The sequence below is a fragment of the Eleutherodactylus coqui genome, chromosome 7 (assembly GCF_035609145.1).
Source record: "Eleutherodactylus coqui strain aEleCoq1 chromosome 7, aEleCoq1.hap1, whole genome shotgun sequence".
Lineage (NCBI taxonomy): Eukaryota > Metazoa > Chordata > Amphibia > Anura > Eleutherodactylidae > Eleutherodactylus > Eleutherodactylus coqui.
The window spans coordinates 3,989,072-4,016,029 of NC_089843.1; the positions used below are offsets into that span (position 1 = coordinate 3,989,072).

The 26,958-nt window shown below is 60.9% G+C and overlaps 1 protein-coding gene across 1 annotated transcript; it reads right to left on the minus strand.

The window, feature by feature from the left end:
* Positions 1-21,690: 21,690 nt before the first annotated feature.
* Positions 21,691-26,323, minus strand: LOC136573262 (uncharacterized). The gene is made up of 8 exons (XM_066574558.1): positions 26,309-26,323; positions 22,799-22,939; positions 22,609-22,710; positions 22,457-22,520; positions 22,270-22,384; positions 22,125-22,199; positions 21,951-22,053; positions 21,691-21,855 (listed from the first exon to the last, which is right to left on the minus strand). Exons 1-8 carry the CDS (start codon positions 26,321-26,323, stop codon positions 21,757-21,759), a joined length of 714 nt encoding a protein of 237 aa, XP_066430655.1. The 3' UTR covers positions 21,691-21,756.
* Positions 26,324-26,958: the final 635 nt, after the last annotated feature.

The following is a 26,958-nucleotide window of genomic DNA, read 5'->3' on the forward strand; positions in this document are numbered from 1 at the left end:
GGGGGAGCAGCCGCTCTGCGGTGGGTGGGGGGAGGGGGGTCAGTATGTGAAGTTGGGGGGAGCAGCCGCTCTGCGGTGGGGCATCAGTATGTGAAGTTGGGGGGAGCGGCGGCTCTGTGGTGGGGGGTCAGTATGAAGTCGGGGGGAGCGGCCGCTCTGCTGTGGGGGGTCAGTATGTGATGTTGGGAGGAGCGGCCGCTCTGCGGTGGGGGTCAGTATGTGATGTTGGGAGGAGCGGCCCGCTCTGCGGTGGGGGTCAGTATGTGAAGTTGGGAGGAGCGGCCCGCTCTGCGGTGGGGGTCAGTATGTGATGTTGGGAGGAGCGGCCGCTCTGCGGTGGGGGTCAGTATGTGAAGTTGGGGGGAGCGGCCCGCTCTGCGGTGGGGTGGGTCAGTATGTGATGTTGGGGGGAGTGGCCGCTCTGTGGTGGGGGGGGGGGGGGTCAGTATGTGAAGTTGGGGGGAGCGGCCGCTCTGCGGTGGGGTGGGTCAGTATGTGAAGTTGGGGGGAGCTACCGCTCTGCATTAGGGGTATGTGATGTTGGGGAAAGCGATCGCTCTGCGGTGGGGGGGTCAATATGTGAAGTTGGGGGGAGCGGCCCGCTCTGCGGTGGTGGTCAATATGTGAAGTTGGGGGGAGCGGCCGCTCTGCGGTGGTGGTCAATATGTGAAGTTGGGGGAGCGGCCGCTCTGCGGTGGGGGGGGGGGTCAGTATGTGGAGTTGGGGAAAGCAATCGCTCTGCGGTGGGGGGGTCAATATGTGAAGTTGGGGGAAGCGGCCGCTCTGCGGTGGTGGTCAATATGTGAAGTTGGGGGGGAGCAGCCGCTCTGCGGTGGGGGTCAGTATGTGAAGTTGGGGGGAGCGGCCGCTCTGCGGTGGGGGTCAGTATGTGAAGTTGGGGGGAGCGGCCGCTCTGCGGTGGGGGTCAGTATGTGAAGTTGGGGGGAGCGGCCGCTCTGCGGTGGGTGGGGGGAGGGGGGTCAGTATGTGAAGTTGGGGGGGGAGCAGCCGCTCTGCGGTGGGGCATCAGTATGTGAAGTTGGGGGGAGCGGCGGGGTTCTGTGGTGGGGGTCAGTATGAAGTCGGGGGGGAGCGGCCGCTCTGTGGTGGGGGTCAGTATGTGAAGTCGGGGGGAGCGGCCGCTCTGCTTTGGGGGTCAGTATGTGATGTTGGGAGGAGCGGCCGCTCTGTGGTGGGGGTCAGTATGTGAAGTTGGGGGGAGCGGGCCACTCTGCGGTGGGGGGTCAGTATGTGATGTTGGGGAGAGCGGCCGCTCTGCGGTGGGGGTCAGTATGTGAAGTTGGGGGGTGCGGCCGCTCTGCGGTGGGGGGTCAGTATGTGATGTTGGGGGGAGCGATCGCTCTGCGGTGGGGGGGTCAGTATATGATGTTGGCGGAGCGGTCGCTCTGCGATGGGGGGTCAGTATATGATGTTGGGGGGAGCGATCGCTCTGCCGTAGGGGGGTCAGTATGTAATGTTGGGGGGAGCGATCGCTCTGCGGTGGGGGGTCAGTATGTAATGTTGGGGGAGCGATCGCTCTGCGGGTGGGGGGGTCAGTATGTAATGTTGGGGGGGAGCGATCGCTCTGCGGTGGGGGGGGGTCAGTATGTAATGTTGGGGGGAGCGATTGCTCTGCAGTGGGGGGGGGGGGGGTCAGTATGTAATGTTGGGGGGAGCGATCGCTCTGCGGTGGGGGGGGTCAGTATGTAATGTTGGGGGGAGCGATCGCTCTGCGGTGGGGGGTCAGTATGTGATGTTGGGGGGAGCGATCGCTCTGCGGTGGGGGGTCAGTATGTGATGTTGGGGGGAGCGATCGCTCTGCGGTGGGGGGTCAGTATGTGATGTTGGGGGGGGTACGATCGCTCTGCAGTGGGGGGGGGGGGAGTAGGTGATGTTGGGGGGAGCGGCCACTCTGCGGGGGGGGGGGGGGGGGTCAGTATATGATGTTAGGGGAGTGGTCGCTCTGCGGTGGGGGGGGTCAGTATGTGATGTCGGGGGAGCGGCCACTCTGCGGTCGGGGGGGGGGGTCAGTATATGATGTTAGGGGAGTGGTCGCTCTGCGGTGGGGGGTCAGTATGTGATGTCGGGGGAGCGGCCACTCTGCGGTGGGAGTCAGTAAGTGATGTTGGGGGGAGCAATTGCTCTGCGGTGGGGGATCAGTATATGATGTTAGAGGAGCGTCTGCTCTGCAGTGGGGGATCAGTATGTGATGCCGGGGGGAGCGGCCACTCTGCGATGGGGGTCAGTATGTGATGTCGGGGGGAAGCGGCCACTCTGCGGTGGGGGGCAGTAGGTGATGTTGAGGGGAGCGATCGCTCTGCGGTGGGGGGGTGGTCAGTATAGGATGTTAGGGGAGCGGTCGCTCTGCGGTGGGGGTCAGTATGTGATGTCGGGGGGAGCGGGCCACTCTGCGGTAGGGGGCAGTAGGTGATGTTGGGGGGAGCGGCCACTCTGCGGTGGGGGGGGGGGTCAGTATATGATGTTAGGGGAGTGGTCGCTCTGCGGTGGGGGGTCAGTATGTGATGTCGGGGGAGCGGCCACTCTGCGGTGGGAGTCAGTAAGTGATGTTGGGGGGAGCAATTGCTCTGCGGTGGGGGATCAGTATATGATGTTAGAGGAGCGTCTGCTCTGCAGTGGGGGATCAGTATGTGATGCCGGGGGGAGCGGCCACTCTGCGATGGGGGTCAGTATGTGATGTCGGGGGGGGAGCGGCCACTCTGCGGTGGGGGGCAGTAGGTGATGTTGAGGGGAGCGATCGCTCTGGCGGTGGGGGGGGTGGTCAGTATAGGATGTTAGGGGAGCGGTCGCTCTGCGGTGGGGGTCAGTATGTGATGTCGGGGGGAGCGGCCACTCTGCGGTGTGTGTGTGTGTGGGGGGGGGGTTAGTATATGATATTAGAAGTGCGGCCGCTCTGCAGTGGGGAATCAGAATGTGATGTCGGGGGGAGCGGCCACTCTGCGGTGGGGTCAGTATGTGATGTCGGGGGAGTGGCTGCTCTGCGTTGGGGGTCAGTATGTGAAGTCGGGGGGAGCGGCCCGCTCTGCGGTGGGGGTCAGTATGTGAAGTCGGGGGGGAGCGGCCGCTCTGCGGTGGGGGTCAGTATGTGAAGTCGGGGGGGAGCGGCCGCTCTGCTTTGGGAGTCAGTATGTGAAGTCGGGGGGGAGCGGCTGCTCTGCTTTGGGGGTCAGTATGTGAAGTCGGGGGGAGCGGCTGCTCTGCGTTGGCGGGCAGTATGTGAAGTCGGGGGGAGCGGCCGCTCGCGGTGGGGGTTCAGTATGTGAAGTTGGGGGAAGTGGCGGCTCTGTGGTGGGGTGGGTCAGTATGTGAAGTTGGGGGGAGCGGCCGCTCTGCGGTGTGGGGTCAGTATGTGATGTTGGGGGGAGCGGCCGTTCTGCGGTGGGGGTCAGTATGTGAAGTTGGGGGGAGCGGCCGCTCTGCGGTGGGGGGTCAGTATGTGATGTTGGGGGGGAGCGATCGCTCTGCGGTGGGGGGGTCACTATATGATGTTGGCGGAGCGGTCGCTCTGCGATGGGGGGTCAGTATGTGATGTTGGGGGGAGCGATCGCTCTGCCGTGGGGGGTCAGTATGTAATGTTGGGGGGAGCGATCGCTCTGCGGTGGGGGGTCAGTATGTAATGTTGGGGGGAGCGATCGCTCTGCGGTGGGGGGGGTCAGTATGTAATGTTGGGGGGAGCGATCGCTCTGCGGTGGGGGGGGTCAGTATGTAATGTTGGGGGGAGCGATTGCTCTGCAGTGGGGGGGGTCAGTATGTAATGTTGGGGGGAGCGATCGCTCTGCGGTGGGGGGTGGGGTCAGTATGTAATGTTGGGGGGAGCGATCGCTCTGCGGTGGGGGGTCAGTATGTGATGTTGGGGGGAGCGATCGCTCTGCGGTGGGGGGGTCAGTATGTGATGTTGGGGGGGGTACGATCGCTCTGCAGTGGGGGGGGGGGGGAGTAGGTGATGTTGGGGGGGAGCGGCCACTCTGCGGTGGGGGGGGGGGGGTCAGTATATGATGTTAGGGGGAGTGGTCGCTCTGCGGTGGGGGGGGTCAGTATGTGATGTCGGGGGAGCGGCCACTCTGCGGTGGGAGTCAGTAAGTGATGTTGGGGGGAGCAATTGCTCTGCGGTGGGGGATCAGTATATGATGTTAGAGGAGCGTCTGCTCTGCAGTGGGGGGATCAGTATGTGATGCCGGGGGGGAGCGGCCACTCTGCGATGGGGGTCAGTATGTGATGTCGGGGGGGAGCGGCCACTCTGCGGTGGGGGGCAGTAGGTGATGTTGAGGGGAGCGATCGCTCTGCGGTGGGGGGTGGTCAGTATAGGATATTAGGGGAGCGATCGCTCTGCGGTGGGGGGTCAGTATGTGATGTCGGGGGGAGCGGCCACTCTGCGGTAGGTGATGTTGGGGGAGCGGCCACTCTGCGGTGGGGGGGGTCAGTATATGATGTTAGGGGAGTGGTCGCTCTGCGGTGGGGGGTCAGTATGTGATGTCGGGGGAGCGGCCACTCTGCGGTGGGAGTCAGTAAGTGATGTTGGGGGGGAGCAATTGCTCTGCGGTGGGGGATCAGTATATGATGTTAGAGGAGCGTCTGCTCTGCAGTGGGGGATCAGTATGTGATGCCGGGGGAGCGGCCACTCTGCGATGGGGGTCAGTATGTGATGTCGGGGGGGAGCGGCCACTCTGCGGTGGGGGGCAGTAGGTGATGTTGAGGGGAGCGATCGCTCTGCGGTGGGGGGGTGGTCAGTATAGGATGTTAGGGGGAGCGGTCGCTCTGCGGTGGGGGTCAGTATGTGATGTCGGGGGGGAGCGGCCACTCTGCGATGGGGGTCAGTATGTGATGTCGGGGGGGAGCGGCCACTCTGCGGTGGGGGGCAGTAGGTGATGTTGAGGGAGCGATCGCTCTGCGGTGGGGGGGGTGGTCAGTATAGGATGGTTAGGGGAGCGGTCGCTCTGCGGTGGGGGTCAGTATGTGATGTCGGGGGGAGCGGCCACTCTGCGGTAGGGGGCAGTAGGTGATGTTGAGGGGAGCGATCGCTCTGCAGTGGGGGGGGGGGTCAGTATATGATGTTAGGGGAGCGGCCGTTCTGCGGTGTGTGTGTGTGTGGGGGGGTGGGTTAGTATATGATATTAGAAGTGCGGCCGCTCTGCAGTGGGGAATCAGAATGTGATGTCGGGAGGGAGCGGCCACTCTGCGGTGGGGTCAGTATGTGAAGTCGGGGGAGTGGCTGCTCTGCGTTGGGGGTCAGTATGTGAAGTCGGGGGGAGCGGCCGCTCTGCGGTGGGGGTCAGTATGTGAAGTCGGGGGGAGCGGCCGCTCTGCTTTGGGAGTCAGTATGTGAAGTCGGGGGGAGCGGCCGCTCTGCTTTGGGGGGTCAGTATGTGAAGTCGGGGGGAGCGGCTGCTCTGCGTTGGGGGGCAGTATGTGAAGTCGGGGGGAGCGGCCCGCTCGCGGTGGGGGTTCAGTATGTGAAGTTGGGGGAAGTGGCGGCTCTGTGGTGGGGTGGGTCAGTATGTGAAGTTGGGGGGAGCGGCCGCTCTGCGGTGGGGGGTTAGTATGTGATGTTGGGGGGAGCGGCCGCTCTGTGGTGGGGGTCAGTATGTGAAGTTGGGGGGAGCGGCCGCTCTGCGGTGGGGGGTCAGTATGTGATGTTGGGGGGAGCGATCGCTCTGCGGTGGGGGGGGTCAGTATATGATGTTGGCGGAAGCGGTCGCTCTGCGATGGGGGGTCAGTATGTGATGTTGGGGGGAGCGATCGCTCTGCCGTGGGGGGTCAGTATGTAATGTTGGGGGGAGCGATCGCTCTGCGGTGGGGGGGTCAGTATGTGAAGTTGGGGGGAGCGATCGCTCTGCGGTGGGGGGGTCAGTATGTAATGTTGGGGGGAGCGATTGCTCTGCAGTGGGGGGGGTCAGTATGTAATGTTGGGGGGAGCGATCGCTCTGCGGTGGGGGGGGGGGGGGGTCAGTATGTAATGTTGGGGGGAGCGATCGCTCTGCGGTGGGGGGTCAGTATGTGATGTTGGGGGGAGCGATCGCTCTGCGGTGGGGGGTCAGTATGTGATGTTGGGGGGGGTACGATCGCTCTGCAGTGGGGGGGGGGGGGGGAGTAGGTGATGTTGGGGGGAGCGGGCCACTCTGCGGTGGGGGGGGGGGGGGGTCAGTATATGATGTTAGGGGAGTGGTCGCTCTGCGGTGGGGGGTCAGTATGTGATGTCGGGGGAGCGGCCACTCTGCGGTGGGAGTCAGTAAGTGATGTTGGGGGGAGCAATTGCTCTGCGGTGGGGGATCAGTATATGATGTTAGAGGAGCGTCTGCTCTGCAGTGGGGGGATCAGTATGTGATGCCGGGGGGGAGCGGCCACTCTGCGATGGGGGGTCAGTATGTGATGTCGGGGGGGAGCGGCCACTCTGCGGGTGGGGGGCAGTAGGTGATGTTGAGGGGAGCGATCGCTCTGCGGTGGGGGGGTGGTCAGTATAGGATGTTAGGGGAGCGGCCACTCTGCGGTGGGGGTCAGTATGTGATGTCGGGGGGAGCGGCCACTCTGCGGTAGGGGGCAGTAGGTGATGTTGGGGGGAGCGGCCACTCTGCGGTGGGGGGGGGGTCAGTATATGATGTTAGGGGAGTGGTCCCTCTGCGGTGGGGGGTCAGTATGTGATGTCGGGGGGGAGCGGCCACTCTGCGGTGGGAGTCAGTAAGTGATGTTGGGGGGGAGCAATTGCTCTGCGGTGGGGGGATCAGTATATGATGTTAGAGGAGCGTCTGCTCTGCAGTGGGGGATCAGTATGTGATGCCGGGGGGAGCGGCCACTCTGTGATGGGGGTCAGTATGTGATGTCGGGGGGGAGCGGCCACTCTGCGGTGGGGGGGCAGTAGGTGATGTTGAGGGGAGCGATCGCTCTGCGGTGGGGGGGTGGTCAGTATAGGATGTTAGGGGGAGCGGTCGCTCTGCGGTGGGGGTCAGTATGTGAAGTCGGGGGGAGCGGCCCGCTCTGCTTTGGGAGTCAGTATGTGAAGTCGGGGGGAGCGGCTGCTCTGCTTTGGGGGTCAGTATGTGAAGTCGGGGGGAGCGGCTGCTCTGCGTTGGCGGGCAGTATGTGAAGTCGGGGGGAGCGGCCGCTCGCGGTGGGGGGTTCAGTATGTGAAGTTGGGGGAAGTGGCGGCTCTGTGGTGGGGTGGGTCAGTATGTGAAGTTGGGGGAGCGGCGCTCTGCGGTGGGGGGTCAGTATGTGATGTTGGGGGGGAGCGGCCGTTCTGCGGTGGGGGTCAGTATGTGAAGTTGGGGGGGAGCGGCCGCTCTGCGGTGGGGGGTCAGTATGTGATGTTGGGGGGGAGCGATCGCTCTGCGGTGGGGGGGTCACTATATGATGTTGGCGGAGCGGTCGCTCTGCGATGGATGGGGGGAGCGATCGCTCTGCGGTGGGGGGTCAGTATGTAATGTTGGGGGGAGCGATCGCTCTGCGGTGGGGGGGGTCAGTATGTAATGTTGGGGGGAGCGATCGCTCTGCGGTGGGGGGGTCAGTATGTAATGTTGGGGGGAGCGATCGCTCTGCAGTGGGGGGGGTCAGTATGTAATGTTGGGGGGAGCGATCGCTCTGCGGTGGGGGGGGGGGGGTCAGTATGTAATGTTGGGGGGGAGCGATCGCTCTGCGGTGGGGGGTCAGTATGTGATGTTGGGGGGAGCGATCGCTCTGCGGTGGGGGGTCAGTATGTGATGTTGGGGGGGTACGATCGCTCTGCAGTGGGGGGGGGGGGGGAGTAGGTGATGTTGGGGGGAGCGGCCACTCTGCGGTGGGGGGGGGGGGTCAGTATATGATGTTAGGGGAGTGGTCGCTCTGCGGTGGGGGGTCAGTATGTGATGTCGGGGGAGCGGCCACTCTGCGGTGGGAGTCAGTAAGTGATGTTGGGGGGAGCAATTGCTCTGCGGTGGGGGATCAGTATATGATGTTAGAGGAGCGTCTGCTCTGCAGTGGGGGATCAGTATGTGATGCCGGGGGGAGCGGCCACTCTGCGATGGGGGTCAGTATGTGATGTCGGGGGGGAGCGGCCACTCTGCGGTGGGGGGCAGTAGGTGATGTTGAGGGGAGCGATCGCTCTGCGGTGGGGGGGTGGTCAGTATAGGATGTTAGGGGAGCGATCGCTCTGCGGTGGGGGTCAGTATGTGATGTCGGGGGGAGCGGCCACTCTGCGGTAGGTGATGTTGGGGGGGAGCGGCCACTCTGCGGTGGGGGGGGTCAGTATATGATGTTAGGGGAGTGGTCGCTCTGCGGTGGGGGGTCAGTATGTGATGTCGGGGGAGCGGCCACTCTGCGGTGGGAGTCAGTAAGTGATGTTGGGGGGAGCAATTGCTCTGCGGTGGGGGATCAGTATATGATGTATAGAGGAGCGTCTGCTCTGCAGTGGGGGATCAGTATGTGATGCCGGGGGGAGCGGCCACTCTGCGATGGGGGTCAGTATGTGATGTCGGGGGGGAGCGGCCACTCTGCGGTGGGGGGCAGTAGGTGATGTTGAGGGGAGCGATCGCTCTGCGGTGGGGGGGTGGTCAGTATAGGATGTTAGGGGAGCGGTCGCTCTGCGGTGGGGGTCAGTATGTGAAGTCGGGGGGAGCGGCCCGCTCTGCTTTGGGAGTCAGTATGTGAAGTCGGGGGGAGCGGCTGCTCTGCTTTGGGGGTCAGTATGTGAAGTCGGGGGGAGCGGCTGCTCTGCGTTGGCGGGCAGTATGTGAAGTCGGGGGGAGCGGCCGCTCGCGGTGGGGGTTCAGTATGTGAAGTTGGGGGAAGTGGCGGCTCTGTGGTGGGGTGGGTCAGTATGTGAAGTTGGGGGGAGCGGCCGCTCTGCGGTGGGGGGTCAGTATGTGATGTTGGGGGGAGCGGCCGTTCTGCGGTGGGGGTCAGTATGTGAAGTTGGGGGGAGCGGCCGCTCTGCGGTGGGGGGTCAGTATGTGATGTTGGGGGGAGCGATCGCTCTGCGGTGGGGGGGTCACTATATGATGTTGGCGGAGCGGTCGCTCTGCGATGGGGGGTCAGTATGTGATGTTGGGGGGAGCGATCGCTCTGCCGTGGGGGGTCAGTATGTAATGTTGGGGGGAGCGATCGCTCTGCGGTGGGGGGTCAGTATGTAATGTTGGGGGGAGCGATCGCTCTGCGGTGGGGGGGTCAGTATGTAATGTTGGGGGGAGCGATCGCTCTGCGGTGGGGGGGTCAGTATGTAATGTTGGGGGGAGCGATCGCTCTGCAGTGGGGGGGGTCAGTATGTAATGTTGGGGGGAGCGATCGCTCTGCGGTGGGGGGGGGGGTCAGTATGTAATGTTGGGGGGAGCGATCGCTCTGCGGTGGGGGGTCAGTATGTGATGTTGGGGGGGAGCGATCGCTCTGCGGTGGGGGGTCAGTATGTGATGTTGGGGGGGTACGATCGCTCTGCAGTGGGGGGGGGGGGGGGAGTAGGTGATGTTGGGGGGAGCGGCCACTCTGCGGTGGGGGGGGGGGGTCAGTATATGATGTTAGGGGAGTGGTCGCTCTGCGGTGGGGGGTCAGTATGTGATGTCGGGGGAGCGGCCACTCTGCGGTGGGAGTCAGTAAGTGATGTTGGGGGGAGCAATTGCTCTGCGGTGGGGGATCAGTATATGATGTTAGAGGAGCGTCTGCTCTGCAGTGGGGGATCAGTATGTGATGCCGGGGGGAGCGGCCACTCTGCGATGGGGGTCAGTATGTGATGTCGGGGGGGAGCGGCCACTCTGCGGTGGGGGGCAGTAGGTGATGTTGAGGGGAGCGATCGCTCTGCGGTGGGGGGGTGGTCAGTATAGGATGTTAGGGGAGCGATCGCTCTGCGGTGGGGGTCAGTATGTGATGTCGGGGGGAGCGGCCACTCTGCGGTAGGTGATGTTGGGGGGAGCGGCCACTCTGCGGTGGGGGGGGTCAGTATATGATGTTAGGGGAGTGGTCGCTCTGCGGTGGGGGGTCAGTATGTGATGTCGGGGGAGCGGCCACTCTGCGGTGGGAGTCAGTAAGTGATGTTGGGGGGAGCAATTGCTCTGCGGTGGGGGATCAGTATATGATGTTAGAGGAGCGTCTGCTCTGCAGTGGGGGATCAGTATGTGATGCCGGGGGGAGCGGCCACTCTGCGATGGGGGTCAGTATGTGATGTCGGGGGGGAGCGGCCACTCTGCGGTGGGGGGCAGTAGGTGATGTTGAGGGGAGCGATCGCTCTGCGGTGGGGGGGTGGTCAGTATAGGATGTTAGGGGAGCGGTCGCTCTGCGGTGGGGGTCAGTATGTGATGTCGGGGGGAGCGGCCACTCTGCGATGGGGGTCAGTATGTGATGTCGGGGGGGAGCGGCCACTCTGCGGTGGGGGGCAGTAGGTGATGTTGAGGGGAGCGATCGCTCTGCGGTGGGGGGGTGGTCAGTATAGGATGTTAGGGGAGCGGTCGCTCTGCGGTGGGGGTCAGTATGTGATGTCGGGGGGAGCGGCCACTCTGCGGTAGGGGGCAGTAGGTGATGTTGAGGGGAGCGATCGCTCTGCAGTGGGGGGGGGTCAGTATATGATGTTAGGGGAGCGGCCGTTCTGCGGTGTGTGTGTGTGTGGGGGGGGGGTTAGTATATGATATTAGAAGTGCGGCCGCTCTGCAGTGGGGAATCAGAATGTGATGTCGGGGGGAGCGGCCACTCTGCGGTGGGGTCAGTATGTGAAGTCGGGGGAGTGGCTGCTCTGCGTTGGGGGTCAGTATGTGAAGTCGGGGGGAGCGGCCGCTCTGCGGTGGGGGTCAGTATGTGAAGTCGGGGGGAGCGGCCGCTCTGCTTTGGGAGTCAGTATGTGAAGTCGGAGGAAGCGGCCGCTCTGCTTTGGGGGTCAGTATGTGAAGTCGGGGGGAGCGGCTGCTCTGCGTTGGGGGGCAGTATGTGAAGTCGGGGGGAGCGGCCGCTCGCGGTGGGGGTTCAGTATGTGAAGTTGGGGGAAGTGGCGGCTCTGTGGTGGGGTGGGTCAGTATGTGAAGTTGGGGGGAGCGGCCGCTCTGCGGTGGGGGGTTAGTATGTGATGTTGGGGGGAGCGGCCGCTCTGTGGTGGGGGTCAGTATGTGAAGTTGGGGGGAGCGGCCGCTCTGCGGTGGGGGGTCAGTATGTGATGTTGGGGGGAGCGATCGCTCTGCGGTGGGGGGGTCAGTATATGATGTTGGCGGAGCGGTCGCTCTGCGATGGGGGGTCAGTATGTGATGTTGGGGGGAGCGATCGCTCTGCCGTGGGGGGTCAGTATGTAATGTTGGGGGGAGCGATCGCTCTGCGGTGGGGGGGTCAGTATGTGAAGTTGGGGGGAGCGATCGCTCTGCGGTGGGGGGGTCAGTATGTAATGTTGGGGGGAGCGATTGCTCTGCAGTGGGGGGGGTCAGTATGTAATGTTGGGGGGAGCGATCGCTCTGCGGTGGGGGGGGGGGTCAGTATGTAATGTTGGGGGGAGCGATCGCTCTGCGGTGGGGGGTCAGTATGTGATGTTGGGGGGAGCGATCGCTCTGCGGTGGGGGGTCAGTATGTGATGTTGGGGGGGTACGATCGCTCTGCAGTGGGGGGGGGGGGGGAGTAGGTGATGTTGGGGGGAGCGGCCACTCTGCGGTGGGGGGGGGGGGGTCAGTATATGATGTTAGGGGAGTGGTCGCTCTGCGGTGGGGGGTCAGTATGTGATGTCGGGGGAGCGGCCACTCTGCGGTGGGAGTCAGTAAGTGATGTTGGGGGAGCAATTGCTCTGCGGTGGGGGATCAGTATATGATGTTAGAGGAGCGTCTGCTCTGCAGTGGGGGATCAGTATGTGATGCCGGGGGGAGCGGCCACTCTGCGATGGGGGTCAGTATGTGATGTCGGGGGGGAGCGGCCACTCTGCGGTGGGGGGCAGTAGGTGATGTTGAGGGGAGCGATCGCTCTGCGGTGGGGGGGTGGTCAGTATAGGATGTTAGGGGAGCGGTCGCTCTGCGGTGGGGGTCAGTATGTGATGTCGGGGGGAGCGGCCACTCTGCGGTAGGGGGCAGTAGGTGATGTTGGGGGGAGCGGCCACTCTGCGGTGGGGGGGGGGTCAGTATATGATGTTAGGGGAGTGGTCCCTCTGCGGTGGGGGGTCAGTATGTGATGTCGGGGGAGCGGCCACTCTGCGGTGGGAGTCAGTAAGTGATGTTGGGGGGAGCAATTGCTCTGCGGTGGGGGATCAGTATATGATGTTAGAGGAGCGTCTGCTCTGCAGTGGGGGATCAGTATGTGATGCCGGGGGGAGCGGCCACTCTGTGATGGGGGTCAGTATGTGATGTCGGGGGGGAGCGGCCACTCTGCGGTGGGGGGCAGTAGGTGATGTTGAGGGGAGCGATCGCTCTGCGGTGGGGGGGTGGTCAGTATAGGATGTTAGGGGAGCGGTCGCTCTGCGGTGGGGGTCAGTATGTGATGTCGGGGGGAGCGGCCACTCTGCGGTAGGGGGCAGTAGGTGATGTTGAGGGGAGCAATCGCTCTGCAGTGGGGGGGGTCAGTATATGATGTTAGGGGAGCGGCCGTTCTGCGGTGTGTGTGTGTGTGGGGGGGGGGGGGTTAGTATATGATATTAGAAGTGCGGCCGCTCTGCAGTGGGGAATCAGAATGTGATGTCGGGGGGAGCGGCCACTCTGCGGTGGGGTCAGTATGTGAAGTCGGGGGAGTGGCTGCTCTGCGTTGGGGGTCAGTATGTGAAGTCGGGGGGAGCGGCCGCTCTGCGGTGGGGGTCAGTATGTGAAGTCGGGGGGAGCGGCCGCTCTGCTTTGGGAGTCAGTATGTGAAGTCGGGGGGAGCGGCTGCTCTGCTTTGGGGGTCAGTATGTGAAGTCGGGGGGAGCGGCTGCTCTGCGTTGGGGGGCAGTATGTGAAGTCGGGGGGAGCGGCCGCTCTGCGGTGGGGGTCAGTATGTGAAGTCGGGGGGAGCGGCCGCTCTGCTTTGGGAGTCAGTATGTGAAGTCGGGGGGAGCGGCTGCTCTGCTTTGGGGGTCAGTATGTGAAGTCGGGGGGAGCGGCTGCTCTGCGTTGGGGGGCAGTATGTGAAGTCGGGGGGAGCGGCCGCTCGCGGTGGGGGTTCAGTATGTGAAGTTGGGGGAAGTGGCGGCTCTGTGGTGGGGTGGGTCAGTATGTGAAGTTGGGGGGAGCGGCCGCTCTGCGGTGGGGGGTCAGTATGTGATGTTGGGGGGAGCGGCCGCTCTGCGGTGGGGGTCAGTATGTGAAGTTGGGGGGAGCGGCCGCTCTGCGGTGGGGGTCAGTATGTGAAGTCGGGGGGAGCGGCTGCTCTGTGTTGGGGGTCAGTATGTGATGTCGGGGGGAGCGGCTGCTCTGCGGTGGTGGTCAGTATGTGATGTTGGGGGGAGCGGCCGCTCTGCGGTGGTGGTCAGTATGTGAAGTTGGGGGGAGCGGCCGTTCTGCGGTGGGGGTCAGTAAGTGACGACGCGGGGTGGGGGAGGGGCTGACGTGTGTAGACAGGCGCTGCTGCCGTGTAATTGTTTTTGCCGCGTTCTGTAATCTGCAGATAATTCTATTCATTATTGCTTTGGGACATGGCTGTCAGCGGGCAGGAGACGAGCGGCGCTCAATATCCCCCTATTATCCGCCGATTATGGGAATGGGAAGCGCTGGCTGTATATTAATCGCTGCCCCCCCTGTGACTCCCCGCGCCGTACGGAGCCGCGCTCGTCATTAACTCTTCGTCCACCGCAGTTATTAGCGTCCTCCCAGGACCACTGTAACAACATCGCTCCTGTCACACAGCGAATGTAATAACTCAGCCCTCCGACTGCTGTCACATGCGTGTCACCAGGGACCCCTCCCCCGCACGCCATCACACACTCCGTGTAACAGTCCTACAAGCCAGCTAAAGTGGGATGAGGAGTAGAAGATGATGGCACAGAAAACACGTCTACACCATCAGCGGACACGCGCAGCGGTCGGACCGCACCACAAAGGTCTGCAGCTCAGATCATGGCCGCTTCCACATGGGTGACAAAATGGCGGGTGTTCTTGCGATGCGACATTGCTGCAGATGGCGTTTCTGTGAGGCCCTGCGCGCCCGCGGGTTCCTTGACACAAGCGATGTTTTGTAGGCTGCGACATTGCGAGGATACAAAATCGCTATATACAGCCGCAATCTGCGATGTTTTGTAGCCCATGTCTTCCTGTGGCGCCTTCCTTTGTGTTGCAGCACATTGCACGTAAACGCGGTTTTCCTGCGGCGCGATGCAACTTTTACACAGGAAGTCCTACTGTTTCCCCTAAAATAAACCCTAGCTGCATTAAAAAAACAAACAAAAACCCACAATACACCTAACAGGCGCCGCCCGCTCCGCCACACTTGTCGCAGCTTTCTCCAGCGCTTACTGGTCATGGGGTTAAGAAAAACCCCGCTTCCAGGAAGCACTGGCTCTGATTGGTTCATCGAGCGCTGCAGTGATTGGTTCTTGAGCGTTCGTGGGTCAGCCAATCAGAGCCAGCGCTTCCTGAAGGCGGGGTGTTTGAGCTACCTGACCAGAAAGCGTTGGCTGGAAACTACAATCAAGTCTGCAGAAAATAAATGGAATCCTACAGTTAGATTTTGCGGAAAAAAAACAAACAATTCCGCAAAACAGTGCAGATAAAAACACTAGAAATTACTGTATGAAATCTGCAGGCTGGGACTGATGGTAGTGGGGGACTGGTCTGGGACTGATGGTAGTGGGGGACTGGTCTGGGACTGATGGTAGTGGGGGACTGACTGGGGGAGGGGGACTGGGGCTTATAGTAGCGGGGGACTGGCCTGGGGAGAGGGGCTGAGACTGATGGTAGCAGGGGACTGGTCTGGGACTGATGGTAGTGGGGGACTGACCGGGGGGAGGGGGGGCTGGGGCTGATAGTAGCGGGCGACTGGCCTGGGGAGAGGGGCTGAGACTGATGGTGGCAGGGGACTGGTCTGGGACTGATGGTAGTGGGAGACTGACCGGGGGAGGGGGGCTGGGGCTGATAGTAGCAGGGGACTGGGGCTGATAGTAGCGGGGGACTGGTCTGGGACTGATGGTAGTGGGGGACTGGCCGGGGGAGAGGGGCTGGGGCTGATAGTAGCGGGGGACTGGCCTGGGGAGAGGGGCCGAGACTGATGGTAGCAGGGGACTGGTCTGGGACTGAGGGCAGTGGGGGACTGACCGGGGGAGGGGGGGCTGGGGCTGATAGTAGCGGGGGACTGGCCGGGGGAGAGGGGCTGATAGTAGCGGGGACTGGCCTGGGGAGAGGGGCTGAGACTGATGGTAGCAGGGGACTGGTCTGGGACTGAAGGTAGTGGGGGACTGACCGGGGGAGGGGGGACTGGGGCTGAGACTGATGGTGGCAGGGGACTGGTCTGGGACTGATGGTAGTGGGGGACTGGCCGGGGGAGAGGGGCTGGGGCTGATAGTAGCGGGGGACTGGCCTGGGGAGAGGGGCCGAGACTGATGGTAGCAGAGGACTGGTCTGGGACTGATGGTAGTGGGGGACTGACCGGGGGAGGGGGGACTGGGGCTGATAGTAGCGGGGGACATGCCTGGGGAGAGGGGCTGAGACTGATGGTAGCAGGGGACTGGCCGGAGGAGAGGGGCTGAGACTGATGGTGGCAAGGGACTGGCCGGGGGGGGGGGGGGGGGCTGGGGCTCATGGTAACTGGGGACTGGTCTGTGGTCTGGGGCTGATGGTAGCGGGGGACTGGTCTGTGGTCTGGGGCTGATGGTAGCGGGGGACTGGCCGGGGGGAGGGGGGGGGGGGCTGAGGCTCATGGTAACAGGCCTGGAGGTGTGGGGGGGGGGGGGGGGCTGAGGCTCATGGTAACAGGGGACTGGCTGAGGTGGGGGGAGGGGGGTTGGGACTGATGGTAGCAGGGGATTGGCCTGGGGGGGGGGGGGGGGGGCTGAAAGTAGCAAGGGACTGGCCTGGGGGGGTCTGAGGCTCGTGGTAGCATAGGACAGATCTGGGGAGAGGGGCTAGTACTGATGGTAGCAAGGGACTGGTCTGGGGAGACAGGGAGGGGGGGGGGGGCAGCTGGGTCTGATGGTAGCAGGGGACTGGCCTGGGGTCTGGGCCTGATGGTAGCAGGGGACTGGCCTGGGGAGAGGGTGGGGGGCTGATGGTAGCAGGGGACTAGTCTGGGGAGACAGGGGGGGGGTGGCTGATGGTAGCAGGGGACTGGCCTGGCCTGGAGTGGGGGGGGGGGGGAGGCGACTGGGACTGATGGCAGCAGGGGACTGGCGGTAGCAGGACACTGGTCTGGAGAGAAGGGGGTGGCTGGAACGGATGGTAGCAGGGGACTGGCCTGGGGCTGATGGTAGCAGGGGACTGTCCTGGGGAAAGGTCGGGGGGGGGGGGGGGGGCTGAGACTCATGATAGCAGGGGACTGCCCTGGGGAGAGGGGGGGGGGGGGTCTGGGACTGATGGTAGCAGGGGACTGGCCTGGGGGGGGGGGCGCTGAGGCTCGTGGTAGCAGAGGACAGATCTGGGGAGAGGGGCTAGTACTGATGGTACCAAGGGACAGGTCTGGGGGGGGGGGGGGGGGGGCTGGGAGTGATGGCAGCAAGGGACAGGTCTGGCTATTATTCACAGCTATGCTATTTGTTCCGCTTGAAGAAAGAAAAGTGAAATGGAACAAGTTTCACTTTTTTAATGAAAACCCATTGAAAAAGGTGGGGAAAAAAAAAGGACCACCACAAGCATGAAGGAGCCCTCAGCCGCACGTATTGGGATGATAATGACAGCAATCTGCAGCAGCTCCTCCCAGACAAATCCTTTTTGTTGCGGATGCTGGCAAGTCCCTTTCTATTCTTATGCAGCTGGCTCCCTCCAGATACAGCCCATCAGCCGCTCACTGAGGACCCCTTCGGCTCATTCGGACAGTTTTTTTGGATTCATGTGCAGTCTCTGTAGTCCAAGGACAGCACTTAGACCCTTTGTAGCCAATTAGGCTACACACACAAGTGGTCTGTCACAGCTGGTCCATATCATACTAGAATCAGACACGCAATTCCCACCACCCACAGGTATTGAAAAGCTCATAAAGGTCAATCCATGTGCTGTCCGATGGAAGTTGCTTCTAAGAATCACAGGTGCAACTCAACCGTCGGAAGAAGCCAAATTGTATGTCATCTCCAGATCTATATGAGACTCCTCCAAGGTCCAAACTCCCACACCTACTACTGCCCTGAGGAAACAGCACTACCTGCTGGTGCTCAGCTGTAATGCAACACAGCTGTGAGGGAGGAGCTCCATCTGCTGGTGCTCAGCTTTAATACAACACAGCTGTGAGAGTGGAGCTCCATCTGCTGGTGCTTAGCTGTAATACAACACAGCTGTGAGGGAATGTGCTCCATCTGCTGGTGCTCAGTAGTAATACATGAATGTTCTCAGTAAGAGAAACCCAAGTAATCTGGTAGATATGATACCCTTTAATGGCTAACAAAAGTACATGATATTATAGTGAGCTTTCAAACCTCTCAGGGTTTCTCCTGAGGCTTAATGGCACAGCCCTGAGTAAGTTCAAAAGCTGGCTACAACAGCATACATTTTTATTAGCCATTATAAGGTATCATAGCTTGCCCAAACATCTCAGCTGCACCTCAAGAACATCTCAGGAATCTGCCCCTTTCTCACCGCGGACACTCTAAAAATGCTCCCTGTTACCCTCATCCACTCTCGGCCTGATTACTGCTACTCGCTGCTGATCGGCCTCCCCATGCCAGACTCTCCCCTCCATCCATCCTGAATACAGCAGCCAGGGTCATCTTCCTGTCCAGCCGCTATTCGGACACCTCTGCCGTTCACTGCGCTGGCTGCCTGTCAAATACAGAATACAATTCACACTCACTACCCGAATCCATAAAGACCTCCACAGCACAGCTCCGCCCTACATTGTATCCCTCATCCACAGCGTAGCGCCGCCCTATATTGTATCCCTCATCCACAGCACCGCGCCGCTCTAAATTGTATCCCTCATCCACAGCGCAGCGCCGTCCAACATTGTACCGCTCATCCACAGCGCAGCCCCACCCTACATTGTATCCCTCATCCACAGCACCACCCTACATTGTATCCCTCATCCACAGCACCACCCTACATTGTATCCCTCCTCCACAGCACCGCGCTGCCCTACATTGTATCCCTCATCCACAGCACCGCGCCACCCTGCATTGTATCCCTCATCCACAGCACCGCGCCAAACTACATTGTATCTCTCATCCGCAGCACCACGCCGCTCTAAATTGTATCCCTCATACACAGCGCAGCGCCGTCCAACATTGTACTGCTCATCCACAGCACCGCGCCGCCCTAAATTTTACCCCCTATCCACAGCACTGCGCTGCCCTACATTGCATCCCTCATCCAGAGTGCCGCCCTACATTGTATCCCTCATCCAAAGAGCAGAACAGGCCGACATTCTACCCCTCATACAATGCTCCGCTCCACCCTACATTGTATCCCCCATCTACAGCACAGCGCTGCCCTACATTGTATCCCTCATCCACAGCGCCGCCCTACATTGTATCCCTCATCCACAGCACCGCCCTACATTGTATCCCTCATCCACAGCACCGCCCCACATTGTATCCCTCATCCACAGCACCGCCCCACATTGTATCCCTCATCCACAGCACCGCCCCACATTGTATCCCTCATCCACAGCACCGCCCCACATTGTATCCCTCATCCACAGCACCGCCCCACATTGTATCCCTCATCCACAGCACCGCCCCACATTGTATCCCTCATCCACAGCACCGCCCCACATTGTATCCCTCATCCACAGCACCGCCCCACATTGTATCCCTCATCCACAGCACCGCCCCACATTGTATCCCTCATCCACAGCACCGCCCCACATTGTATCCCTCATCCACAGCACCGCCCCACATTGTATCCCTCATCCACAGCACCGCCCCACATTGTATCCCTCATCCACAGCACCGCTCCACATTGTATCCGTCATCCACAGCACCGCCCCACATTGTATCCCTCATCCACAGCACCGCCCCCACATTGTATGCCTCATCCACAGCACCGCCCCACATTGTATCCCTTATCCACAGCACCGCCCCCACATTGTATCCCTCATCCACAGCACCGCCCCATATTGTATCCGTCATCTAAAGCACCGCCCCATTTTGTATCCCTCATCCAGAGCAATGCCCCACGCTACATGGTATCCCTCATCCACAGCACCGCCCTACATTGTATTCCTTATTCACAGCACTGCACCGCCTTACATTGTATCCCTCATCCACAGCACTGCACCGCCTTACATTGTATCCCTCATCCACAGAGCAGCACCGTCCTACATTTTATCCCTTATCCACAGCACAGCGCCGCCATACATTGTATCCCTAATACATAAAGCTCTCCACAGCATCGCGTCACCCTACATTGTATCCCTCATCCACAGCCCTGCCCTACATTGTATCCCTCATCCACAGCACCGTGCCGCCCTACATTGTATCCCTCATCCACAGCACCGTGCCGCCCTACATTGTATTCCTCATCCACGACACCGTGCCGCCCTACATTGTATCCCTCATCCACAGCACCACCCTACAGTGTATCCCTCATCCACAGCAACGCGACACCCTACATTGTATCCCTCATGCACAGCACCGCCCTACATTGCACACCTCATCCACAGCACCGCCCTACATTGCACACCTCATCCACAGCACCGCCCTACATTGTATCCCTCATCCACAGCACCGCCCTACATTGTATCTCTCATCCACAGCACCGCCCTACATTGCACACCTCATCCACAGCACCGCCCTACATTGCACACCTCATCCACAGCACCGCCCTACATTGTATACCTCATTCACAGCACCGCTCTACATTGTATCCCTCATCCACAGCACCGCCCTACATTGTATCCCTAATCCATAAGGCTCTCCACAGCATCGTGTCACTCTACATTGTATTCCTCATCCACAGCCCTGCCCTACATTGTATCCCTCATCCACAGCACCCCCCTACATTGTACCCCTCATCCATGGCCCCGTGCCACCCTACATTGTATCCCTCATCCACGCCACCGTGCCGCCCTACATTGTATCCCTCATCCACGCCACCGTGCCGCCCTACATTGTATCCCTCATCCACGGCACCACCCTACATTGTATCCCTCATCCACGGCACCACCCTACATAGTATCCCTCATCCACGGCACTACCCTACATAGTATCCCTCATCCACGGCACCGCCCTACATTGTATCCCTCATCCACGGCACCACCCTACATAGTATCCCTCATCCACGGCACTACCCTACATAGTATCCCTCATCCACGGCACTACCCTACATAGTATCCCTCATCCACAGCACCGCCCTACAATGTATTCCTCATCCACAGCAACACGACACCCTGCATTGTAACCCTCATCCACAGCACCGCGCTGCCCTACCTTGTATCGCTCATCCAGTGCACCGCGCTGCCTTAGATTGTATCCCTCATCCACAGCGCAGCACAGTCCTCCATTGTATCCCTCATCCACAGCGCCGTCCTACATTGTATCTCTCATTCACAGCACCGCACCGCCTTACATTGTATCCCTCTTCCAGAGCGCCGTCCTACATAGTATCCCTCATCCACAGCACCCCACCGGCCTACATAGTATCCCTCTTCCACAGCACCCCACCGGCCTACATAGTATCCCTCATCCACAGCACCGCTCTACATTGTATCCCTCATCCACAGCGCCAACCTACATTGTATCCCTCATCCACAGCACCGCTCTACATTGTATCCCTCATCCACAGCCCCAACCTACATTGTATCCCTCATCCACAGCGCCGCCCTACATTGTATCCCTCATCCACAGCCCCAACCTACATTGTATCCCTCATCCACAGCCCCAACCTACATTGTATCCCTCATCCACAGCGCCGCCCTACATTGTATCCCTCATCCACAGCACCGCACCGCTTTACATTGTATCCCTCATCCACAGCACCGCACCGCTTTACATTGTATCCCAAAAAAGGCTAACCCAATGCTGGGATGTATTAAGAGAAGCATAGAGTCTAGATCACGTGAGGTCATTATCCCCTCTACTCTTCCTTAGTCAGACCTCATCTGTAATACTGGGTCCAGTTCTGGGCACCCCACTTTATACAAGACATAGACAAACTGGAGCAAGTTCAGAGAAGAGTTACCAAGATGGTGAGCGGTCTGCAAATCATGTCCTATGAGGAACGGTTAAAGGATCTGGGAATGTTTAGCAGAAGAGAAGGCTGAGAGGAGACTTAATAGCTGTCTACAGATATCTGAAGGGCTGTCACAGTGCAGAGGGATCAGCCCTATTCTCATCTGTACAAGGAAAGACTAGAAGCAATGGGATGAAACTGAAAGGGAGGAGACACGGATTAGATATTAGACAGTGAGGGGGATCAATGAGTGGAACAGGTTGCCACGGGAGGTGGGGAGTTCTCCTTCAATGGAAGTGTTCAAACAAAGGCTGGACAGACATCTGTCTGGGATGATTTAGTGATCCTGCACTGAGCAGGGGGTTGGACCCGATGACCTCGGAGGACCTAATGACTCTGGAGGACCTGCTGACCTCGGAGGTCCCTTCCAACTCTACCAGTCTGATTCTAAGACTCCCTATTAACCTCCCCTAAGCCAGCTATCAGCAGACCATTAACCCTTGCATCCTGACCTGGGTCCCCTGAGTCAATAAGACAACAGCCGTGACTGAGACTCCTTTATTGTGATCCCTACTGTAGACCGACAGGTCTTCTGGTTGTCCGCTGCCGCTCACTTCCCCAGCTTTCTGGCTCCGCCTCCAGCATTCAGGTTTGAGTGTTCAGGGTTCCGCAGCTGGAGAACTAGTGTGGTGCCCTCGATGTTCAGTCCCTAGGACAGAGGGGGAAGGGGCGGGGGAGGGGTAAGTCCGCCAACAGCAGCACAGAGGAATAGGGGGCAGTTGTGATGAGGTGTCAGACGGTTACCTGCAGGGCTTGGAAGGCCGACTCAGCTGCGGCTTTGCTGATGAAGTTTACGAAGGCACAGGTCCTGCTGTACAGGATACGGAAGGAATGAATGGCGCCAAACCTGGAGGGAGAGAGGAGTCAGCGGCTGCACGGAAAACGACCCGTCTGAAGCCCCGATACGGCGGCACTCACGCTGCAAACCGAGACCTCAGCATGTCCTCCGTGATGGTGCTGGTGATGTTCCCGACCCAGATGGGGTACAACGTGCTGCGTACAAAGGAGGGACCATTACAAACGGCCTCAGAGCCCCCCTCCCGCCCCGGATGACGGGCGCTACCTGCTGGGCGGCTTCGCTGCGGTCACATTACGGGGTGCAGACTGTCCGCCATGCGATCTTGTATAAACAACGGTGCGGGGAATGAAGACTCGATCATTACTATGTACTAAGGAACCTGCAAGAGAGAACAGCGAAGACGTGAGTGCCGCCGCCATCATGGCCGCCTCTCCCTCGCCCCGGCCCTTACTTGGTGAAGTTGGCTGCTGGCTCAGGAGACGCGGGAGGTTGTCCTTCGTGGACACGGTCAGCTCCTACACGAGAGGGAAGGAGGAGGTCAGGGGTCAGTATAATGGCGGCAGCGAGTACTGGCAGGCTGTGATTGGGTGGGGCGGGTGTCACCTGCAGCTTCTGCTGACAGTCCACCACCTCCTGCGCCGCCTCCGCATGGTTGAGGTGACAGGATAACACTTCCTGGAAGGCTGTAATGGCCTCATCATACCTCTGTGGATACAGATGGAGGAGATGGAGTCACACAGGTCTCATGTCACCCCCACATGGTCAGTAGCACAGCCACATCCTCTCCACCCACCTTCAGTCCTTTCAGGGCCTTTCCTTTCCGGAAATGTCCTTTATAAAGTTTGGCTGCAGCTCCAGCGACTTCTCGGCGTCCCGCAGAGCTTCCTCGTAGCGCCCGACGTGCTCGTAACTGTACGAGCGATTTCCCAGAAACCTGCGAGGAGGAGAGTCAACAGCGGGCAACGCAGCCTGTGGAAGGGGTGCAGAGTGCATGCTGGGAATATAACATCCAGCACATCGGAGAGCGCCCCCTGCTGGAGCCTCCATACTCACCTGTACTCGTCTGGGTTTAACCGAATAGCCTCCGAATAATAATCCAACGCCTCCATGTAGCGCCCCCCGCTGGCCAACTTATTCCCAATAGCTGCAGAAGATAACCAGGATTAGGAAGCGAGATGGGGAGGAGGGGCAGCGGGGCGAGGAGGAGGATAAGGAGGGTTTATACGGGCGGGGAGGAGGGGCAGCGGGGCGAGGAGGAGGATAAGGAGGGTTTATACGGGCGGGGAGGAGGGGCAGCGGGGCGAGGAGGAGGATAAGGAGGGTTATACGGGTAGGGAGAAGGGGCAGCGGGGCAAGGAGGAGGATAAAGAGGGTTATACGGGCGGGGAGGAGGGGCAGCGGGGCGAGGAGGAGGATAAGGAGGGTTATACGGACAGGGTGGAGAGGCAGCGGGGCGAGGAGGAGGATAAGGAGGGTTTATACGGGCGGGGAGGAGGGGCAGCGGGGCGAGGAGGAGGATAAGGAGGGTTTATACGGGCGGGGAGGAGGGGCAGCGGGGCGAGGAGGAGGATAAGGAGGGTTATACGGGCAGGGAGGAGGGGCAGCAGGACGAGGAGGAGGATAAGGAGGGTTATACGGGCGGAGAGGAGGGGCAGCGGGGCGAGGAGGAGGATAAGGAGAGTTATACGGACAGGGAGGAGGGGCATCGAGGCGAGGAGAAGGATAAGGAGGGTTTATACGGGCGGGGAGGAGGGGCAGCAGGGCGAGGAGGAAGATAAGGAGGGTTTATACGGGCGGGGAGGAGGATAAGGAGGGTTTATACGGGCAGGGAGGAGGGGCAGCGGGGCGAGGAGGAGGATAAGGAGGGTTATACGGGCAGGGAGGAGGGACAGCGGAGCGAGGAGGAAGATAAGGAGGGTTATACGGACAGGGAGGAGGGGCAGCGGAGCGAGGAGGAGGATAAGGAGGGCTATACGGGCGGGGAGGAGGATAAGGAGGGTTTATACGGGCGGGGAGGAGGGGCATCGAGGCGAGGAGGAGGATAAGGAGGGATTATACGGGCGGGGAGGAGGGGCAGCGGGGCAAGGAGGAGGATAAGGAGGGTTATACGGGCAGGGAGGAGGGGCAGCGGGGCGAGGAGGAGGATAAAGAGGGTTATACGGGCAGGGAGGAGGGGCAGCGGGGCGAGGAGGAGGATAAGGAGGGTTATACGGACAGGGAGGAGGAGCAGCGGGGCGAGGAGGAGGATAAGGAGGGTTATACGGACAGGGTGGAGAGGCAGCGGGGCGAGGAGGAGGATAAGGAGGGTTATACGGACAGGGAGGAGGGGCAGCAGGGCGAGGAGGAAGATAAGGAGGGTTTATACGGGCAGGGAGGAGGGGCAGCGGGGAGCGAGGAGGAGGATAAGGAGGGTTATACGGGCAGGGAGGAGGATCAGCGGGGCGAGGAGGAGGATAAGGAGGGTTATACGGGCAGGGAGGAGGGGCAGCGGGGCGAGGAGGATAAGAAGGGTTATACGGACAAGGAGGAGGGGCAGCGGGGCGAGGATGGGGATAAGGATGGTTATACGGACAGGGAGGAGGGGCAGCAGGGTGAGGAGGAGGATAAGGGTGAGGGTTATACAGACAGGGAGGAGGGGCAGCGGGGCAAGGAGGAGGATAAGGGGGGGATGGGGTGTTTATACGGACAGGGAGGAGTGGCAGCGGGGCGAGGAGGAGGATAAAGAGGGTTATACGGGCAGGGAAGAGGGGCAGCAGGGCGAGGAGGAGGATAAAGAGGGTTATAAAGACAGGGAGGACGGGCAGCAGGATGAGGAGGAGGATAAGGGGGAGGGGTGATACGGACAGGGAGGAGGGGCAGCAGGGTGAGGAGGAGGATAAGGGTGAGGGTTATACAGACAGGGAGGAGGGGCAGCGGGGCGAGGAGGAGGATAAGCAGGGTTATACAGACAGGGAGGAGGGGCAGCGGGACAAGGAGGAGGATAAGAAGGGTTATATGGGCAGGGAGGAGGGGCAGCGGGGCGAGGAGGAGGATAAGAAGGGTTATATATGCAGGGAGAAGGGGCAGCAGGGCGAGGAGGAGGATAAGGAGGGTTATACGGACCGGGAGACGGGGCAGCAGGGCGAGGAGGAGGATAAGGAGGGTTATACGGAAAGGGAGGAGGGGTAGCGGGGCGAGGAGGATAAGGAGGCTTATATGGAAAGGGAGGAGGGGCAGCGGGGCGAGGAGGAGGATAAAGAGGGTGATACGGGCAGGGAGGAGGGGCAGCGGGGTAAGGAGGAGGATAAGGAGGCTTATACGGGCAGGGAGGAGGGGCAGCAGGGCGAGGATAAGGAGGGTTATACGGACAGGGAGGAGTGGCAGCGGCGCAAGGAGGATAAGGAGGGTTTATACGGACAGGGAGGAGGGGCAACAGGATGAGGAGGAGGATAAGGGGGAGGGGTGATACGGACTGGGAGGAGTGTCAGCGGGGCGAGGAGGAGAATAAGGAGGGTTATTCGGGCAGGGAGAAGGGGCAGCGGGGCGAGAAGGTGGATAAAGAGAGTTAAACGGAAAGGGAGGAGGGGCAGCGGGGCGAGGAGGGGGATAAGGATGGTTATACGGACAGGGAGGAGGGGCAGCAGGGTGAGGAGGAGGATAAGGCTGAGGGTTATACAGACAGGGAGGAGGGGCAGCGGGGCGAGGAGGAGGATAAGCAGGGTTATACAGACAGGGAGGAGGGGCAGCGGGACAAGGAGGAGGATAAGAAGGGTTATATGGGCAGGGAGGAGGGGCAGCGGGACGAGGAGGAGGATAAGAAGGGTTATACAGGCAGGGTCGAGGGGCAGCAGGGCGAGGAGGAGGATAAGAAGGGTTATACGGGCAGGAAGGAGGGGCAGCAGGGCGAGGAGGAGGATAAGGAGGGTTATACGGGCAGGAAGGAGGGGCAGCAGGGCGAGGAGGAGGATAAGGAGGGGATGGGGGGTGTTTATACGGACAGGGAGGAGGGGCAGCGGGCGAGGAGGAGGATAAGGAGGGTTATACGGACAGGGAGGAGGGGCAGCGGGGTGAGGAGGAGGATAAGGGGGAGGGTTAAACGGAAAGGGAGGAGGGGCAGCGGGGCGAGGAGGAGGATAATGGGGAGGGTTATACGGAAAGGGAGGAGGGGCAGCGGGGCGAGGAGGAGGATAAAGAGGGTTATGCGTACAGGGGGGAGGGGCAGCAAGGCAAAGGAGGAGGATAAAGGGGGGAGGTTATACTGACAGGGAGGAGGGGCAGCAGGGAGAGGAGAAGGATAAGGAGGTTGGGGGTGAGTTATACGTACAGGAGCAAGGGGCATCAGGGTGATGAGAATGATAAGGAGGAGAGGGGGTGTGTTATACGGAAAGGGAGGAGGGGCAGAAGGGCGAGGAGGAGAATAAGGCAAGGGTGCGGTTATATGGACAGGGAGCAGAGGCAGCAGGGCGAGGATTAGGATGATAAGGGGGAGGGGTGGGTGATACGGACACGGAGGAGGGACAGCAGGGTGAGGATAAGGAGAGGAGGGGAGGGGGGGTTCTAAAGACAGGGAGGAGGGGCAGCAGGGCGAGGAGAAGGATAAGGAGGGTTATACGGACAGGGAGGAGGAGCAGCGGGGCGAGGAGGAGGATAAGGAGGGTTATACGGACAGGGAGGAGAGGCAGCGGGGCGAGGAGGAGGATAAGGAGGGTTATACGGACAGGGAGGAGGGGCAGCGGGGCGAGGAGCAGGATAAAGAGGGTTATACGGACAGGGAGGAGGGGCAGCGGGGCGAGGAGGAGGATAAGAGGGAGGGGTGATACGGACAGGAGGAGGGGCAGCGGGGCGAGGAGGAGGATAAGGAGGGTTATACGGACAGGGAGGAGGGGCAGCAGAGCGAGGAGAAGGCTAAGGAGGAAGGGGCTTACACTGACCCGGAGGAGGAGCAACAGGGCGATGAGGAGGAGAAGGGGGAGA

What these genes read in the sequence shown, in the direction of transcription:
- LOC136573262 (XM_066574558.1), bottom strand. An exon ending in ACTGTCAGCAGAAGCTGCAG is followed by an intron (nt 22,521 to 22,608) that starts GTGACACCCGCC and finishes CCTCTCGTGTAG; the next exon opens with GAGCTGACCGTGTCCACGAA. An exon ending in CTGAGGTCTCGGTTTGCAGC is followed by an intron (nt 22,054 to 22,124) that starts GTGAGTGCCGCC and finishes CTCTCCCTCCAG; the next exon opens with GTTTGGCGCCATTCATTCCT.